The sequence below is a fragment of the Salvia splendens genome, chromosome 9, assembly GCF_004379255.2.
Source record: "Salvia splendens isolate huo1 chromosome 9, SspV2, whole genome shotgun sequence".
NCBI lineage: Eukaryota > Viridiplantae > Streptophyta > Magnoliopsida > Lamiales > Lamiaceae > Salvia > Salvia splendens.
The window spans coordinates 9,831,214-9,851,887 of NC_056040.1; the positions used below are offsets into that span (position 1 = coordinate 9,831,214).

The following is a 20,674-nucleotide window of genomic DNA, read 5'->3' on the forward strand; positions in this document are numbered from 1 at the left end:
AACCAATGGCAACATGATATATAAAATATGTCAATATAATACATGTAGAATGTCAATATAAGCTAAGTGTTAACATTCTCAAAGCATTGTGTTGACATTCTCAAAGTATTGTGTTGATATTTTTGAAACACTATATTGATATTTTCATCCAAAACCCTAATTTGGTAGTTTTTTTATCTTTTTCGATTTAATTAATAAAAACGAAAATTACACGTGACAAATTGTAGACCGCAAATTTTCTAAAACTCTATGGTTTTAAATTAGTTGTAGTTAGCAATTAAATGATGAGTTATGATTGATTACTCCCCTTCGTACATGTATATCAATTTCGTATGAAAAATTATTTAATATTTTCAGCAGTAAACAGGCATGCATAATGGGCCACCACACCATACTTAATTATTGATAGCATCACAAATCAATTGGTCTTGATCTTGTCCACACATTCAAAGACATCTTTCTTATAAAAATAGAATCTTGAAACAATTAATTTTCTGATTAATTTTATAAATTTTTAGAGATAGATTAGTTTAATAAGTTAAATGAAAAAGTATGGGTAACCTGGGGAATTCGTGAGAGCATTTGCAACAAGATCCAAAAGTTTGGTGCCCGCATCCACCGCATTTGGGGCCCTATTGCAGCACACACAAAATTCGATCGCAACAATTTTCAACTGCGGCAACATCCGTTTGGCCTTGAGGTTGTTTTTTTGGTCTTGTAGCAGCAAGAGCGGAGCCATAAATTTGTAAGGAACAAGACAAATTTATCTATAAAGAAAATGTAAGTACTTGAAGAGGGGCATTTAGTGAAAAATTTTAAAAAAAATCAGTAAATTTTAATATAGACAATATATATGGAGTGAAAAATATGAGGTGGGACAAAGGCCCCTTCTAAGCTCTTAGAGCATCCACTATAGGGGCGGTGCGCCGTCTGCCCCCGAACCGCCGTCGCCGCGCCTACCTATAGCGTGAGAAGCGTCCGCCTCGAGGCGGATGCATTTTTTGGGGCAGAAGGCCCATCGGCGAGAAGGCGCCGAGGATGCGTCGGGCGTGCTTCGCCACGCCGATAGGCGCGCCGGCCTATAGTGAGCCGGTCATCGGCACGCCGATAGGCGCGCCGGCCTATAGTGAGCCGGTCATCGGCGCGCCGGCAGAGGCCAGACACTTTTTTTTTTATAATTATTTTCGAAAATTTTATTATAAATACCACTCCTCCACACACATCTTACCACACACTTCACACTCCATCCATTCATCCACTCTCAAAATTTTCACTCTCTAAAACACGGTAGAAACGACGAATCACTCTGCTCTGACGAATCGGGATATGACGACTATCCTCCTTCACAGCCGTGGGGATTGAGTCAAACTCCCCCTATTCAGAGGAATTTGGGTCGCTCGGCATTTGGAGATTACAGACCCAGCATGGACGCTCTTAACCAACCGCGACCGAAGACCCCTTTCCAATCCAGGCAATCTCCTTTCACCGATGCAGATAGATTCGCACTAGAGCAGATGATGGGTTGTTTGAGTCCGGGATTACCGGATACTCCGCCAGCCCGTATGGATACACCCGTTCGGACGAGAGTCGGCGGGTTCGGTGGGGCGGGTGGAAGCAGCGGCAGGGGAGGAGGCGGTAGCGGCAGCGGCGGTGGCGAGGGCAGCGAGGCAACGGGGGCCGGCGGTAAACGGTCCACGCACTACACCAAAGCGGAGTCCATTGCTGTGGCGAGGGCGTGGGATGCCGTCACATCAAACCCCATAGTGGGCACCAATCAGACCGAGCTGAGCTTTTGGAAGCGCGTCCTGTTGGTATACAACGAGTTTAAGCCGAGAGGCGCCAAATCGCGTGACCCGGAACAGCTCCGCAAAAAGTGGTCTAGGATTCTGAGAGCCACCAAGAGGTTTGCGGGCATATACGAGAACAACATGCTCACTGTTGAGAGTGACCGACGCGAAGCCGACGTGAAGGCGCTGTCTATGTCCCAATTCAACACGGAAGGCTGGCTGAAGTTCAACTCCTAGGAGTATCTCGTTCTCGAGAACTGCCCGAAATTTAAGGCCATCTTTGCAGAGGAGAGGGGGATAGGTCCTGGGGCGAAGCGAACTAGACACAACATAGCTGGGGACTACAGCGGCGGCAGCGACTCGCAATCAATCGACCTCAACGATGCCCAAACGGAAGAGCTCTCCCCTACACACTCTAGGCGTCCACGCCCTCCGGGCCAACATGCCTCTATCCGAGGCGCTAGAGTGGCTGCAAGTTCCTCCCGCCTCTCGTCGGCCGCGTCTGGATCGCGCATCTCGCAGCCCTCCCCTATACCGCACTCCGTGGGCACTGGTCCCCACGAGGTCTTGCAGAGGAACCTTGATGTGCAGTTGATGAAACAACTGCAAGAAAACTGTCGTTTCTACGAGACCGCGACCGACCCGATCACCAAGGATATATACTACGCGCTCATGTGTCGGATCAAGGATCAGCTGGGGTTGTCTGGGGCTGGGGCAGCGAGCGGCAGCGCGGGGGGAGGGAAGAGGAGGCGGAATCCGACTCCGCTACCGAGTAGACGGTGGCGGAGTTTTTATTTGTATTTTTTTAAATGTTCGTTGTATACTTTTACCGTTTCCATAATACAACGAATATTTGGTCCAAATACTTTTTTTTAATTATTTACATTTCGATACTTTTAATTAGAATTGAATAAAAATATACAAAAAATAAAATAAAATGAAAAGTGGCTAAAAAAAGTGTTCACTATTGCTGCGGACACTTTTTTTAAGGGCGCGGACAAATAAGAAGTGGCAGTGGACAAAAAAGTGGCGGGGCTATTTAAAGTGTCCACGTTATAGTGGATGCTCTTACTAGATCTGCCCCGTGTTGTAGGTTGTATTCAGCCGCAAAATGCAATTGAAATAAACTTTTGTTTCTTTGTTTTTTTTAAAATTTAAATACAATACTTCCTCCGTCCCACAATAGGAGTCCTACCCCGCCGTGTAGGAACATATGCTGGAATTCCACCCAACCTAGGTAGAGAATGAACACTCTAAAAGTGACGCCTGACCGGGTCCTTAAGGCATTACTTTGCCTTTCAGCCGGATGGCTCGTGCGGATCCAAACCAACGAGTTCCACCCAACCTGGTCATTATTGGCTTCACTTAAGCCATCCACATCTCTGTCTCAATACCGTTTCATCCATTCACTATTCATGGGTCCCACTGCACTTTTTACCTTATCTCTTAACTAAGAAACATCACCTGTAACCCTCCACCTCTTAACCATCTCATCCTTTAACTATTCATTCAATTTCATTTTTTATTTTTATTCCAATAAATTCAATTAATATTTAATTGAAATATTAATTCAATCAATCTCATGTGTATAAATTCAACCTAGATTGGCAATTTTAACCTTCTTTCCTCTTTGCCCTAGTCTAACCGTTTATTCTACCGTCTCTTCCGTCCATCTGTTTTCCCTTTCTTCTTATTTATTTTTTCTTTTAATTTTTCTCTTTCTTTCGATTAGGATTCCTCCTCATCGGAAGTGCTTCTCAGTTCTGCATAGCTCGTTCAGGTAATAACTCTAATTATCTCTTTGTAGATACAAAGCAGCTGCTCTGTTACTTGCCATCTCACACATATTTTCTCAATTTTATTTAGTAAGTGTCTTTTATGATTTCAATTTTGGAAGATTTACTATAAAATTTGCAAAATTTCATTTCTTTCAGCTTTTTTTGAAACCCGGATTTTCTTGTTCTCGAATTCATCTTTTTTTTTTTCTGGGTTTTCTGAAATTTCAAGGGTAGCGTGTTTGATCTGTTCCCAACTGTTAAAAATCAAATCTTTCGATGTTTCCAACTGATCTATGCAGTTTTCCAACTTTCTTCCCAAATTATTTTAAAAATTATATATTTTCAGACAGTAACTGTTTGTCTGTGTGAACAAGTCGATAAAACTCCGCCGGATCTAACCTTGAAAAATAAGTAAAACAAAGAAAAAACTAGTCTTTTAACACCAATAGATCTACTCAACTTGTTAAATCATTTTAATTTTATTTTGGGTCTGAAAAAATAAATCTCCTTTTTCTTGTATACAGGTGCAATTTTGTTGTTGTGAGAGATCTCAAAGAGATTAGAAAATGAACCACTGTGCAATTCAGCAGAACAGCTATGCTGCGTGTGAAGAGATTTGGGCCACCGCCGACAGATCCATGGAGAGGAAGGAGACCGTGGTTTGCCCTAAGCCACTCCGATTCGGCCTAAACCGCAGCACTCTTGATCCAGCTTATGCTACACCCTTGAGATGGCAATTTAGGTATAAAAAAAATATTGTTATTTTATTTAATTTATATATATGCTCTTGAAATTATTTTTAACTTTTTTGTTTGGCAGCCATCAACAAGAGGATTATGATGCAAAGGCTGGAAATGAGCTACTGGACATAATTCTGGCAAAGTTTTGTTTCTTTTTTCCTTTTATTAGTTTGCAATATTATGTACAGTATACCTTCATTTCTTGAATATATGGATAAGATTTTAGAATCTTAGATAGAACACACTTTGTATGGCTTTGTTTACAATTATTTTTTACAACCTATAAAAATTGGCCGTGTATTTTTTCGACCTAATTTTATCTATCATCAAATCATGTTACAAGTTGTGAGACTTGCTAGGTCTGACACATTACTCAATAATCAATTGATAGTATATTGTTAGATCCAGCGTGTGTTCTAATCTGATGGCATGTAATGAACTGCAGGGTGGTTCGAGATCGGACCAATCCGCTCCACAGGTAGCCTCGTCGCCCCCATTTTTTTCCGGGTCGCCGCCTAGTAGAGTATCTAACCCGCTAATTCAAGACGCTCGTTTTGGAGATGATAAAGTCGTCCCAGTCCCGACCCCCTCATCCGTGATGGCGCCATCGGCCTCCTCTGCTCGCAAGGGCTGTGTGAGGTCTAATTTTGGCAACAATCCGGCCTTCCGGGTCGAGGGTTTTGACTGCCTGGACAGGGATGGGCGCAACTGCAGCATCCCTGCCTTGGCTTGAGAAAGAAGAGTACATACGTAGGTTTGAGGCATCAAATTTTTGAAGAAGAACAAGATATTGGAAAAAAAGAGTAACATTTTGATCAGATTGAGCTTACCTCCTACATGTTGATTTTGTCGTCTATTAATGTGTATATATATATATGTTGTCATGCAATATGTCTGTAATTAACCAAGTTGAGGTGAGTTGGGTCGAGTCTTTGTAAGTACATGAGAAAGAAGTTATTGAGCAAGGAAACAAATTAATAACTAGGGAGGTATCATCAAGGGAAATAACCCCTCTTTGTACTTGTGTAAGTAAGTGATGAGAAAAGGGGATTTTCCTTTTTTTTCATTTCGTAATATATGTTTGATGTTCATTTTGGGGTTAGTTTGGGATTTTGCAAAGGAGAATATGTATAAATGGAAATTAATAGAGTTCTTAACCTTGTGGAATTCTTGCTTTATTTGACAAGTTATTGGCATGTAATTTGTGTCTAAGTAATTATTTTTTCCTTTCATGCTTTGAAATTTGAATAGAAATAAAAATTATAAAAATTTACTAGGAAGCTTGTTACCTGTTAGACATTTCATTTATGTGAGGAGTATCATAGTTTCTATTACTGAATTTAACTTCTTCATGTGTCCACAAAATAATGATAACATTTACTATCATTATAAGTTTTTTTACAGTTTAAAATCGTTTTTTACTTTTTCTATTTTTGGATAATTGGAAGAAATATCAGTTAGTAAAAAACAATTAAAGAGACAAATAGGACAGTTTGGATATTTCTTTATCATAGCAAGAGATGGTGACGTGGACTAATTGGGACCTTTGATTTTTGAGGTTCATTGGATTTGACGTGTTGTGGACAAGAAATTGTCAAAAGTCAACTATATATATATATATATATATAGTATATATAGAAAGTTAGGCCATCCGTATCCATGTCTATTATCCGTCTTTTAACCGTCTCATCTCTTCACTATTCATGAGTCCCACTATACTTTTCACTCCATCTCTTAACTAAGAGACATCACCTGCATCCCTCCACCTCTTAACCATCTCATCCCTTAATTATTCATTCAATTTCATTTTTTATTTTTATTTCCAACAAATTCAATTAATAAAAACACACTTCATTAAATAAAATAAAATTACAACTTAAAATTCTAACAAAATAAAAAACCACATTAATAAAATCCTAAAAAAATAAAAAATACATAATTTTAAAAATACATAAATTAAAAAATACATAATTTAAAACTCAAAGAAGCAGAAGAAAGAGTTGTCTAATGACGATCATGTGCGTCTACTGGTTGCCAAATTTTGCCCAAATGTGCTCCATTAGATCCTCCTGGAGTTGGGCGTGGGCGGTAGAATCACGTGTCCTTGCCCGAATAGACAGCCGCTCTTGCAAAGACGGATGCACTCCACTGCGAGGCGGACTACTTGCGGTAGAGCTTCCCGGAGTTTCAGGGTCGAACCAATTTCCAGCCTCAGGTCCTTCGTCGGCGACAATCACGTTGTGCAAGATTATGCACGTATACATGATGTCGACCATATTCTCCATAAAACCACGCACGAGCCGAGGCTTTGATAATGTTGAATCGAGCTTGGAGAACCCCGAACGCTCTCTCCACATCCTTCGGAACAGCATCTTGCTTCTGCGCAAAAAGAGCCTATTTTTCGTTCATCGACCTGTTAAACGTCTTCACGCAGGTTAGCCACTTCAGATAGATGGCGTCGGCAAGATAGTGCCCCATTTTATACTAGTGGTTGTTAGTGATGAAGTTGATGGCCGACGATTTACCATTCAAAACTTCACTGAAGAGGTCGGATTGGTTGAGCACGTTGACGTGAGATATTCTGACTATTTTAACTAAAATAACATAACATAAAATAAAATAAAAGTAAAATATATTCTAAATACAGAAAAGCTAAAATAATCATTGTTACATGAAGTGGTGGGTGGTGGCCGCCTAAACACCAAATTTGAGGAAGAATATTCATTTTTTAATAAAAAGATCATCTTGGATGTCAGGTAAAATTATTTCTAAAAATAGTAAGTTGTCAATTTGAATCCACTATTGGAATCAGATATTTAGAGCTTATGCAATTCATTTTGTGAGGGTAACGCAGATAAGATTTGTTCAGAAATTCATACTTTATTAAAGTTTTACATAATATTCTAATTCAACTAATACGACAGGCTTAATCATGCCTTTCTTTTTCTTTCTTTTAAATAAATTCTTGTTTATTATACTTACTATACATGTTTGCAAATTATATAGAAAAAATATTTTGTAATTCGTTAATATATACGGTGAATTTAACATAGGAAATGATTGTTGTCCGAACACATCGCCCCCCTTGTACCGAGTGGAATACGGCGGTAAAGAAAACCTAGTTTATTATTTAAAATATTTTATTATACTAGTACTGTTAAATTCATAAATATTTTTGGGCCTGAGATTCAACGCATAATGTAGGGAAAGTAGTGCTTTAGGTTCCAAATAGATTGACTTAATGCAGATATCCTGAGCTCACCTCCTCGGACATCAAGTTCCAAATATTCAAACCACTTTTTCTCTCATTTTTACCATAATCTATCAATATATATAGACAGAATGAATAAGTGGGAGAGAGAGAGAGATTTATAAACAATGAATAGTAGTAGTAGTAGTAAAAGGGGAAGAGACATTGTCACAAACGATATAGATGCGGCAGCACCCAAGAAAGAGGCAAAATTGGATGTGACAAAGGCGGTGGAGGAGACGAAGGAGGGCATTGAAAGGGTTTTCGCGGAGGCGGAGGTGCTGCGGTGGAATGGTGTGGATGAAGAAATGGAATGGGCTAGTTGTTGGTTTCCATTTTGGGAGGTGCAAGCTCTCTATGGAGATGTTTGGGATTATGATATCTGGGGCTTAAAAACTGCCCATAACTTTGCTCCACAATAACAAATATACACCATAGTATCAAAAAACATTTGTTGAATTTTCAAAGCTGGTTTAGATTAATTCCATTTCATATAATTGGAACCTTAATTAATTTTCTTTGTCATAAGGAAGAGAAACAGTTAGACAAAATTACATGTATGGTTAATTATATTTCATGTTGTATGGTTAATTAAGACATTGATAAGGACCTGCCAACACACGAACCGAATGCACGCGAACTGTCCGCTGCATCCGGCTCGCCCACATCGGAATGTGACTTCTCCGCATTGATTTGAGGATTATATCTATTTATTTGTCAATGCTTCGTATATATTTCTATTATTGTATATTGAGTAAGAGTATAATAAGTTCATTTTGGGTTTTAATGAGAGTTGAATCGCATAAAGTTTACATGACTATTTAAACTTAAATCCGTTTCTCATCTAGCACTAACGGAAGACTTTATGATTTGGAAGTGGCTATTTTGACTGTAAAATGTGGAATATGAATAAATAATCATGACCTCCATCTGATTATATTTTAATGTAAGTAAAAAATAAACATATTCTATCTTGTGATGCAGAACTGAAAAATATAATATTCCTTCAAAAAAATCCAAAATCAGAATCACATCTTTATTTTGGGCTTAAACAAAGGATAATTACAAGCCCGATATAGTATGATTTATTTGGGCCTTTGTAAATTGCTTAATGCGCAATGGATCGTCTATTTGGGCTACTTTTGACTTCAGCAGGTGGCCTGTTCTTCTTAATAACGTATTGTTAATGTTTTTTACTTTGTGATAATACGTTGACCGTCTATATATAATTGGTCAGATTATTAATTTATGCTGACAGGAAAAAAAAGTAATAGTACTACTACTCCATAATTTATTTCTTTGACATTGCAAAGTCAATCTATTGGGGAATTTGTCAACTCTCTTTAAATTGAGTGTGTTCCACACTTCTACTTTATTAATCAATTTTTGGGCGTATATACCACTTTTTATTTATTTATTGACAGGATTGGAATGTACTTTTTGTTAGAGGAAATTGAATTGTACTACTCATTAAAAACAATATCCCACGAATAAAAAGGAAATTAAAATGACAAAACCAGCAATCCAATAATATGGTTGCGAATAGTATATGGTTCATCGATATTTTTTGTGTTACAAAACAGTCTGTCTAAAAAAATACTACTATATAACTAATAGTAGTACATAAATAACTCAAAATATAAAAATCCAAACAATAAATAATATAAGCACTTTATCTAAACTTCTTATAGAAAAAAAAGTAGAAATCAATAAACAGCACACATTAGAACTATTATCCATTAATCTTTGTAGCGATCTTATCAATTAATCTCTAAATTACTCAACTGTCCCATTGAGAAAATGTACACACATGATTGGCACTATATAAAATTGAAATATTCAAAGGGCTCAGCCGTCATGGAGTACGCCATTCAAACAACACCAGTTCACCACAGAACGTGGTGATGCAATGCATCATTTCCTCACTAATTATAGAAATAAATGTAAATACAATTTTAAATTGATAAAGTGATTATAATGATTAGTAAATTACAAGTAGAGGCACCCGCAAAGAAAAGTTGATATTCTCAACATTTGTTGGAGATGAAAACCACTAGCCCAACTCAAAGGGCGCCCACAGTCCTACATTAACAGCGAAGAAAATATTAAAACCAGCCTCTTTTTAGGAGATAAAGATATATTGTGGGACAAAATAAAATTATATTCATATTTTTGCGGAAAATATTGCTCCTGGAAAAAGGGATGTGGCAGTGCTTCATTTCGTGACTACATTTGGAGAGGCTGAAGTGGTATTTTATTTATAACGGAATTTTATGATTCGTTTTTAGGTTAATTACTTAATTATAATAATCGATTAATGCAATATTATAACTGTTGATACTTGATAGGAATGCTTAATTGCTTTTTGTATAATTTATAACTATAGTAGTACAAAATTATTACTGTATGTATATTAAGACGTAACATTGTAACGAAGTATGGTTACTATGGATTTTTTTTCAAAATTCTATCCATATAAAAAATGATTGAGAATTTAGAATCTTATGTTTCTAAATAAATAAATAAATATATATATATATAGGGGTGCGTTATTCTCCTTTTCACATCTTAGATCATTTTTCCTTCTTAATATTACGCGTTAGATCTAAGGCATCAACGGATCAGATTGATTCTATAAAACTGGTTCCGTGTTGCATTATAGAAGGTGGTTGTATGCATTACAGGGTTATTATTGGCATTTGACGGAAAAGTAACTGCCACATTTTGGTATCTGCGAGTAATGCACCACATGGTCACGAGTAATGCATATAATTGACTATATAATGCACAATATGTGAACTGCAATACATACGAATAAGATGTACCATGTTATGATGTTTGGACACACGTTTCTTGTTTCCCCTAAGGGTTTAATAAGCTTAGGGGCTAGGGTATAGTACGTAGACACGTATGTAATCTTCACATGGTAACGAGTAATGGATATAATTGACTATATAATGCACAATTTGTGAACTGCAATGCATACGAACAAGATGTGTTGTGTTATGATGTTTGACACACGTTTCTTGTTTCCCCTAAGGGTTTAATAAGCTTAGGGGCTAGGGTATAGTACGTACGCATTAATAACAAATTATAAAACGATACGAATAATTCACCAAATTGTCACGAGTAATGGATGTTATTAACTATATAATGCACAATATGTGAACTGCAATGCATACGAATAAGATGTACCATGTTATGATGTTTGACACACGTTTCTTGTTTCCCCTAAGGGTTTAATAAGCTTAGGGGCTAGGGTATAGTACGTAGACATTACTAACAAATTGTCGTTATTGGAATATACGTATGTGCATTATTTGGTTTAGGTATTGCATTATGTAGTTGTTAATTGTCATTATCTCAGTATATTATGCATTATTAGAGGTATTGTGTATATGGGTTAATCAACAGATTGAAGATGACATACGTGCATTTAGTAATGTCTACGTACTATACCCTAGCCCCTAAGCTTATTAAACCCTTAGGGGAAACAAGAAACGTGTGTCAAACATCATAACATGGTACATCTTATTCGTATGCATTGCAGTTCACATATTGTGCATTATATAGTTAATAACATCCATTACTCGTGACAATTTGGTGAATTATTCGTATCGTTTTATAATTTGTTATTAATGCGTACGTACTATACCCTAGCCCCTAAGCTTATTAAACCCATAGGGGAAACAAGAAACGTGTGTCAAACATCATAACACCGCACATCTTGTTCGTATGCATTGCAGTTCACAAATTGTGCATTATATAGTCAAATATATCCATTACTCGTTACCATGTGAAGATTACATACATGTCTACGTACTATACCCTAGCCCCTAAGCTTATTAAACCCTTAGGGGAAACAAGAAACCTGTGTCAAACATTATAACACAACACATCTTGTTCGTATGCATTGCAGTTCACATATTGTGCATTATATAGACAATTATATGCATTACTCGTGACCATGTGGTGCATTATTCGTAGCGGTTTCCAGCCATTATTAGATTACTATTGTACCCTCATAATGCACAAAATAGGACAAATAATGCAACACGGGATTAATTACCCAATGTTGATCTTGACCGTCCATTTCTCTAATCTAATTGGTTGATATTAAGAAGGAAAAAGGAGGAAATATAGGAAAAGGAAATGAATACATCCCTATATATATATATATATATATATATATAGGGTTGTGATCGATTGAGATTTTTTAGCCTAATTGAGAATTGAGATGCATTATTAGCCACTCATTTTTATTAAATGAGTGGTCCAGAATTTACCACATGGAAAATATTTTTACATTAATTAATTGTGAAAGGGCAGAATGGTAATTTCATCATACATTTTATTTAATAAATATTTTTTTATTTTTTTAAAAAAAATTAATTTTTTTTTCGATTTTTTATTTTTTTTTTATTTTTATTTTTTTGTCAACTACATATACAATTCATGTCAACTACACACATATAATGTCAACTACATATACAATTCATGTCAACTGCACATATATAATGTCAACTACATATACGATTCATATCACCTATACGCATATAATGTCAACTATAACCTGTTGACATTTGATGTGCAGGCTATTGACATTTGATGTGCAGGGCTATTGACATTTGATGTGCAGGCTACACATCGTAGTTGACATCGCGTGAAAATTAAAAAAATTTAAAAAATTTTTTTAAAAAATTTTAAAAAAATAAAAAAATTTAAAAAAATAAAAAAATAAATTTTTTTTAGTTGTTGACATTTTAATACGAGTTGTTGACATTTGATATTCTGGCTATTGAAATGAAATGACGATAATACCCTTAGTTGATATAATCTACTTGTAGTTGACATTTCAAAATGAGTGGCTGAAAATGCATCTCAATTCTCAATTAAGCTAAAAAATCTCAACCTAACAAGACCCTATATATATATATATATATATATATATATATATTTTCTTTGGAAGCCATCCAATATTTACCAGTGAGAGTCATCCATTTGGTGCAGTAGGTCTGAGGCTCACACTTGCCAGTCTGCTAATATCTAAATAAATGCTACGCTATTACATTTTGTTTTCACTTACAATCTCGATGTACATTTGTTGAAAGTTGAAACTTATACCACTAACATATGACAAAATTCAACTGAATTACGAAACTATATCACGGTACACTTTTGATCGCTGCCAAGTTGTACAACATGAAACACTTCTACAATAACACTTTTTAATGGTGTCACTCTTAAATTGTATCATGGGTTAGTTATTGTTTGAGTCCCAATTTTCAATATTTCAGCTTTCCACTTCAAAAAAAATTCCAACTTTGGATAATAAGCAGGTACTCCATCCGTCCGGGAATAAAAATCTCATTTTAGTCCATCCGCGAATAGGAGTTACAGTTCACTTTTACATAATATGAGCGGTGCAATAATATCTCACCTGATTAGCATTTAAGGGAAAAACTCTAAAATATACGAATCCATCTAATAATCCAGTGGGATTATTCTTTATAAATTACTTAAGAGTTTTTAATATGAAGAATAAAATTGGAGATATTTTCTAAAATCATATGAAAAGATTTGCAGAAGAGCAGTTTATTCTCCGCAATAAATTAAGCAGCCATTTGTATATTTCTAGTTTGGTAGTATTAAAATAATACTCCGTATTACTCCAAATATAAGTGTGCTACTTTTCCTCCGACTGCCCTCAACAATAATACAAAACCTGCTTGGTCGACACGACATCACGCATATCGTGACTACATCGTATCATCAACCCAACCTCTGCATATATAAATACCCTTCTCTCCCTCCTCTCCACATCTGTATAAACCCCCTCTCTCTCTCTCTAATAAATCATTCTATAAGAATGAGCTGCAATGGCTGCAGAGTTCTTCGCAAAGGCTGCATCGACAACTGCACCCTCAGACCCTGCCTCGATTGGATCGAATCACCCGAATCTCAAGCCAACGCCACTCTCTTCCTCGCCAAATTCTACGGCCGCGCCGGCCTCATCAACCTCATCAAATCCGGCCCCAACCACCTTCGTCCAGGTATAAAAATTCGATTCAATTTTGATCATTTTCAACTAATTTGAAGTATCTGATTTTGGAATTTCGTGATCAGAAATTTTCAGGTCGCTCTTGTACGAGGCCTGCGGCCGGATAATCAACCCGGTCCACGGCTCGGTCGGGCTGATGTGCTCCGGCGACTGGCCGCGCTGCCAGGCGGCGGTGGAGGCAGTCCTCCTCGGCAAGCCGCTCGCCGCCTCCGACGAGCTGCAGAGATGCGACATCCGCCACCTCTCCAAGGACGCTCGCCGCGGCCGGATCCGGAGCAGGTCGAAGCGGGCCGGGGCGGACGCGGAGAGCCGAGCCGACTCGTCGTACACGGCGGCCGAGACGAAGTTCACGATCACGGGATGGGATGAGGATCGCGAGGGTTTCGAGGTGAAGAGAGCGCGGAGCCACGATTCGTACTCGGTTGAAACGGTCGAGCCGGCTTTGGTGAACCGGGGTGGTGTTAAACCGGAGCCCGAGGAGATCGGGCTGGAGTTGACCTTGGGAGGCCCGAATTTAGTGATGGGTGCAGTCATAGAGATTTCCGACGGCGGAAATTAAATTGAAGAGAAATTTAGTACAAAAAACCCCAGTTTTGGAGGAGTAGTGTTTTTTTTTGGGGAAACAAAGAATTAATGTAGATTTTAGAAGAATTGTGGAGCTAGTAGTAAAATGCATGAATGATCTCATTTTTTGTTGGGAAATGAGGTAGTTTTTCTAGCAAGAATTGGGGAGTTTTAGTGTATATTTGATTATGAAATAATTGATGTTTTGAATATAAGCATGATGGCAACTTGTAATGTGTTAAATTACTCTCCAATTTCATTGGCTTATTATTATATTCGAAAGGCATTGTTATCTATTGATGTTTCCGAGTGGAACAAGTGGAGGTTGTAAGTGTTCAATTAGTAGTAGTAGTATTAGTATTAGTTAGTTAGTTAGTTAATTAATTAATTAATTGAATAAAAATAACTGCGGGATAATGCTAAGTTGAGATTCGTTAGCTAGATAGGTACAAAAAATGTCTACGCGCATTTGGTAGGAAATGGTGAATTTCAGTTAACAGGTTTAGCAGTTTTTATCGACAGATGCCATTCATGCAAGATGCTTTTTGATTCCCTAGGTTTTTCATTCTTGTCAAAAATAGAATTCAAAAATTTTAAAATATGAATTCTATTTTTATGAATTACTCTCTTCATTCATAATTTATAGTGTGGCCATTTATTTTATTCATTTTTAATATGTGGACTCACGATTCAACTAAATCATTACACTCACATGCTATTATAAAATCAATATATAAAAGTCGGGTCCACATTCCACTAGCTCATTTTCTCATTTTTCTTCACAAAGTCAAATAATTTGTTAAAAACTCGTGTCGAGTCAAAATTGGACTATAAATGACGGACGGATGGAATAGTTTATACTAATAAAATTATACATGTAGTTAGGTTCGAATTTAAAATATAACGTTGTTAAGGGTGTTTCCCTTAACAAGCACCGACGGCGAGTTTCGCTCGGCGGTGGAGATAAATTTCCGGCGACCAATAGGCTCGGCGGACGATGGCGGAGTTTCTGTGCGCGGGAGTCGCTCCCGTCGGGCAGATAACTCGGCGGCTAATAGAATACTCCGGCGTCCAATTAGGATCAGCAGATGGAATCCAAAATTAGGATTGGAAAATACACGTTATCTTTGGTGGAGAAAATATTTCATTAATTGATTGAATAAAATGATAACAATCTCTCATATTTATAATACTCTAACACTACTACCCTAACTTATTGAACAAGAAACAAATATCTAAACAAATATTGAAAAGATACGGTAAATCAAAATATAACTAAATAATTGGGAGATACGATCGTATCAACTCTCCCACGGTTGAAATTCACCTTGTCCTCAAGGTAGGAACCATAAAACCACGAAGAGAGTTGAAAGTAGAAGCTTTGGCGCGGTATCTCCTCTTGGATCAAATGCCCACAGAATAGTTGTGCGTCTCCCTTCATCATTTCCACCCAAAATCACCAATAGAGAACCGTGTTGGGTATAAGATATGGTGGACACCGCCGCCACATTGTTGTCGTGACAATTCAACGCTAAGATGAAAAGTTTTGCCACACCTCCATGAATACTCAAACACGGCGTGTCATTTCCCGGAGGAATCAACCTTGCATCGGCGTCGAGCGACGGTAATCGAGGATTCATACTTGTAACATTACTGACATTCAAATCCACATAGACACAAACAAGTGCTTGCGAACCGGAGTGAGCTTCCCCTGTCTTACCCAATTCTTCTGCTTTTAATTTAAGCTCATCCTCAAACAACCTTCGCTTCTTTTCCATTTCCTCTTGATTGTCCTGTTTTTTCATATCAAATTCAGCCTCGATGTCATCAACAAGGCTCTGATTCTCCATGCTCTCTCTCTTGTTCGACTTCTCACTCAACACACAGAAATCTTTTTCTTTCGGCTCTAAACTAGATCGAAGGGCTTCGGCATTATTTTCTTTCTCTCCAGCAAAGTCACTACATTATCTTTCATCTCCAATTCCTTATGTGTTGGAACACTAATATCATCAATATTCTCATCATATGCCCCGACGAGCACTTGCAGCGGCGTACTGTCGGTCTTGATGACCTCTTCCAGGGACTCGTCATTTGGTACAACAAGATTAACACCCCCATTGTGAGCAACGATGTAGGGAACATCCTCAGCTAGATTATCGTCATCAATATTCTCCTCAAACAATGCATTCACGCGGGCTAGAAGGGCGGCTTGCTCCAATCTATAAATACGCAGTTTCTCGTTGTAATCACTTAGGGCGGCTAATTGGGCTGGGCAAGGCGAACGAACCATGAGATTGGGAGTATTGGGTAGACCACGCTGCTTCCCCGAATCAATAAACTTGCTGGACTGTTGACCCCGGTGCGTGAAGCCCGGTCCGTGGCGGGGCAACGACAGTCAACGGAGCTGTGTCGTGACTCAGAAATCGGTCGGACTACGGTGACCGGTATGTAGGATGCTCGCGCGGCCATTATGAAGATGTTGGTGTCACCTCGGATACTCCTCAAAACCCTGTCGCTGACAGTGGTCTATGCGATCGTCCCATCCCCCTTGATCCCAATTGTTAGCAATGGTTCGCGGATGGGGTTGGTCGTGAAAGCGTCCCCGATACCTCGCGTTAGGATGTCGTGGAGGAGTTGGTTCATCTGCGAGCGGGAGCGGCGATGGGTCTCGCCATGGCTGTCCTGCACTTCAATGCTCTCCCCGTCGGGAGCTGGCTCAGGTCGTGGCGGAGCATATGATCTTCTGATACAATGATCCGAGGCATCCCACTTGTTCTCCAAATTATCAAACGCATCCAGGAGATGATCCAGCTTGATATGAATCTCTTTGTCGCGTGCGGTCTCTGCTGTTCTAGGAATCGTCCAGCAGCTGTGGGTGGTCGAATTGCGAGGGCTCTCCTCCCTTGGCCTTCCAGGCTTCTGGAACCCGTTTGGGGGGCGGCTGGAAGCTGTTAAACCCGTGTGGCAGCGCTTTGCGATAGCGAAACTCCAGATCGGGCAGCGGCTGTGTATGTTTGTGAACGAAATGGCGATGGTGATTGTGTGTCATGATGACGGATCAAGGCGTGGTTGTGGTGGATGATGATCGTCTGACTTCAATGCGGCACGCGGGAATCCTTCCCGTCGGGGGTTGCAGAAGTAAAGTTGTCCGGCGGACAGGCGGGACTCGACAACCAAAGCAGTTGTTGTGCGCGGAATGGTTTCCGTCGGGCAGCAGTGTATCTTCGGTTCGAGATGGTGGGAGGGTGAGATCACGATGAAAGCACCGACGGCGAATTTCGCTCGACGGTGGAGATAAATTTCCGGCGACCAATAGGCTCGGCGGACGATGGCGGAGTTTCTATGCGTGGGAGTCGCTCCCGTCGGGCAGATAACTCGGCGGCTAATAGAATACTCCGGCGTTCAATTAGGATCAGCGGAGGGAATCCAATTAGGATCAGCGGAGGGAATCCAAAATTAGGATTGGAAAACACACGTTATCTTTGGTGTGGAAAATATTTCATTAATTGATTGAATAAAATCATAACAATCTCTCATATTTATAATACTCTAATACTACTACCCTAACTTATTGAACAAGAAACAAATATATAAAAAAATATGAAAAAGATACGATAAATTAAAATATAACTAAATAATTGGGAGATAAGATCGTATCAAACGCACATATGCACATGCTGACAGGGCGTGTCTCTTTTATACTTGGGTTTTCTCAAATAGTTTGTGAATTATTGTATGATAAAATCGAGTTCATTATAAACATTTTGCCCTACATTATCCATATAAAAAAAAGGATCTTGATTAACCTTATTTTCTAGAAGACTAGAAGGGATGTTTTCCTAGCAAGAATTAGCCGGTGGGTATTCCTATTTTACCATTGATGAAAAGAGAGGCGAGAAAATGTATCTAAAATGATAAAGTGACTAATTGAAGAGAGTTGACAATTTGTTATGTGATAAAATAAATCAAGCAAGAAAAACCATGTTACTAGTCAATTACAAAAAAAAAGTCATATGAGCATCGCTTGTTCGTCGCATATAAAATTAATGACTCTAACATAGAATCTAACTTTAATTGTCATTTGACTACGATTTAAAATTTTTAAGTAATACTATTAGCCTATTAAAGGATTAAATATTGTCGGCAGTTTGTATTTAACTCCCTTAACCATTCAAATTTTGTTTAATGTATTAAAGAATTATTAAATTCTGTGTTCAGTTAAAGGGATCATATAAAGAAGTTTTCTCTAAATTTTCTCATTTGATTAATCCGTCTGATGACTACACGGATGACGATTTTGCACTAGAAAGTGATCTATCTAGAGCATCTTTCATTATTAAATGTTATATTCTAGTTTAGTAGTATAAATTTTTATTTCATTAACTAAAAGAAATCAAGATTCACTATGCGAGGACCCTAATTAAGATATGTCACAACCATATGTGGTCCCACTAACATTATTCAAGTAAAGATTAGCTAAATCAATGCTCAAGTAATATTCTTTCGCCTGAGCAAGTCGCCACATACCTTTGATATTATTTATAATATAATCATTAGCAAAATACAAACTAATGATAGATATTAATGCTAATTTGACCATTTGTAATTGGTTTTCAGGAATTGTGGGCCTCAACAAACTAATTAAAATTATAAGTTTAATTTATTATGACTCTTCAACACAGTCCGAGCCATGGCTAAGTAATTTATTGAAAAATGAATTATTTAAATGTTATGGATCATGTCAATTTATAATTTGAAAAGTTATTTTATTTAATGAAATCACGCTGATCATTTATCCACTCCAAATACATAAAACTTTGTCCTTGCATGGCGGATTCATACACACGCACACATCAATAAGTAAGTGTATTGTAATCGAATAAGAAATTAGACAAAAAAAAGAATAAAAGAAACCAAGACATCATGTTGCAATTTTTAGACAGGTGGCTTTTGGATTTGATTTTAGGAGAGCGTTCACAGGTAGCCGCGAAGGGTTACTAATTAAACAATATTAAAAAACCTCTAATCACATTCTCACTCGCAAAAGTTACCACTTTAATTTAACCTCTATTCATTGCTAATTGTTATGGCGTAGAGTAATTAGAATTAGAGTTTACGGATTTGGATATTTCTTGTCAAATTACTAGAATTTTCCCTTAATTATATAAATAGTCAATGTCATTTTAATAGTAGATAATTTAATATTCTCATAAGAGATTCCTTAGAGCATCTATAACGCAAGGGGCCGGGCCGCATCTCGCGAGTCCCGGCCCGTCCCGAGCATTGCACGGAGGAGAGTCACCGCCCATGCCCGTCCCGGGGACGCGCGACATAATATTCTTATAAGAGATTCCTTAGAGCATCTGTAACGCAAGGGGCCTGGCCGCATCTCGCGAGTCCCGGCCCGTCCCGAGCGTTGCACGGAGGAGAGTCACGGCCCAGGCCCGTCCCGGGGCTGCGTTCCCAGCCTGTCGCGCGTCCCGCGTCCCGGCTTGGGACGGCGTTGCACGGTGACGGGCCGCAACTGTAGAGTCCCGGCCCAGCGTTACACGCTCCTCGGGCCGGGCTGCAACCAATTTTTTTTTTTTAATTCAAAAATTTTTTCTATAAATACTACTCCATTTTCATACACATTCAACTTCATATTCAACTTCAAATCTCTTCCTAGAATTCGAAAAAATGCCTCCACGTCAAAGAATATTCGAAGATCAAATGTCCCGGTCGTTAGAAAAAATGCCTCCACGTCAAAGAATATTCGAAGATCAAATATTCGAAAAAATGCCTCCACGTCAAAGAATATTCAACTTCATATTCAACTTCATACTCCATTGTCACCGAGCCGCCCGTGCAGGGCCTTCCTCACGACATCCGCAATGTCATGGCCCATTCAGCTGCGATGCGCCAAGAGGAACAACACACTCGCCTCCAAGCCGATCTAATCGAAGAAATTTGGACTCGCACCAATGTTTTCCAGAATTAACGTTATGTTTTTATGTATTTTATTTTCAGTTTTAAAATTTCTATGTTGTAATTTTGCAGTATTCGATGAAATTAAATTTTCCGTGTTATAAATTTCCAGCGTTTTTTATTTTACGAGTTAAATAGGTTGGAGTTGTGAATAGTGTCATTTATTAGTTGCGGCCCGGGCCGCAACCTGCAGGGTTACAGCAGTTGGGGCCTTGGCCGCAACTGTAGAGGAATGATGACGTGGAGGGGACTTGGGGCCGGAAATGGGGACGGGGTTAATGATGCCCTTAGTGAAATATTTATGCTTAAGAGCGGCTCGAGATACATTCTCGTAGTGAGTGACTAGAGACAACACGTTAATCAATTCATGTGATTCTTATTGTGTTTCCTGTCTGTGTTTGCAAATTTTCAACTAATATCATGAGTTTCCAGGTTCGTAGGGAGCAATCATAAAAATAGACAATAGAAAACATTCAATTGACAAGTTTGACTTTTGGCTTTTGAAATATACAGATCGACGATTACCA

General features: G+C 38.4%; 2 protein-coding genes across 4 annotated transcripts; both read left to right on the top strand.

Moving 5' to 3' along the window:
- Window positions 1-3,399: 3,399 nt before the first annotated feature.
- On the top strand, window positions 3,400-5,472 carry LOC121748461. 3 transcript variants are annotated; one of them, XM_042142834.1, is made up of 4 exons: window positions 3,402-3,567; window positions 4,090-4,307; window positions 4,385-4,448; window positions 4,751-5,472. In XM_042142834.1, exons 2-4 carry the CDS (start codon window positions 4,132-4,134, stop codon window positions 5,036-5,038), a joined length of 528 nt encoding a protein of 175 aa, XP_041998768.1. In that variant the 5' UTR covers window positions 3,402-3,567; window positions 4,090-4,131; the 3' UTR covers window positions 5,039-5,472. The 3 variants fall into 3 exon arrangements, 2 of the variants coding, with proteins under 2 accessions (XP_041998768.1, XP_041998769.1); XM_042142835.1 differs by having other exon boundaries at window positions 4,385-4,442; XR_006039474.1 differs by having other exon boundaries at window positions 3,400-3,567; window positions 4,090-4,447.
- A 2,211-nt stretch (window positions 5,473-7,683) lies between these two features.
- On the top strand, window positions 7,684-14,416 carry LOC121749128 (LOB domain-containing protein 40-like). Its single transcript, XM_042143729.1, has 3 exons — window positions 7,684-7,883; window positions 13,238-13,608; window positions 13,682-14,416. Exons 1-3 carry the CDS (start codon window positions 7,684-7,686, stop codon window positions 14,173-14,175), a joined length of 1,065 nt encoding a protein of 354 aa, XP_041999663.1. The 3' UTR covers window positions 14,176-14,416.
- Window positions 14,417-20,674: the final 6,258 nt, after the last annotated feature.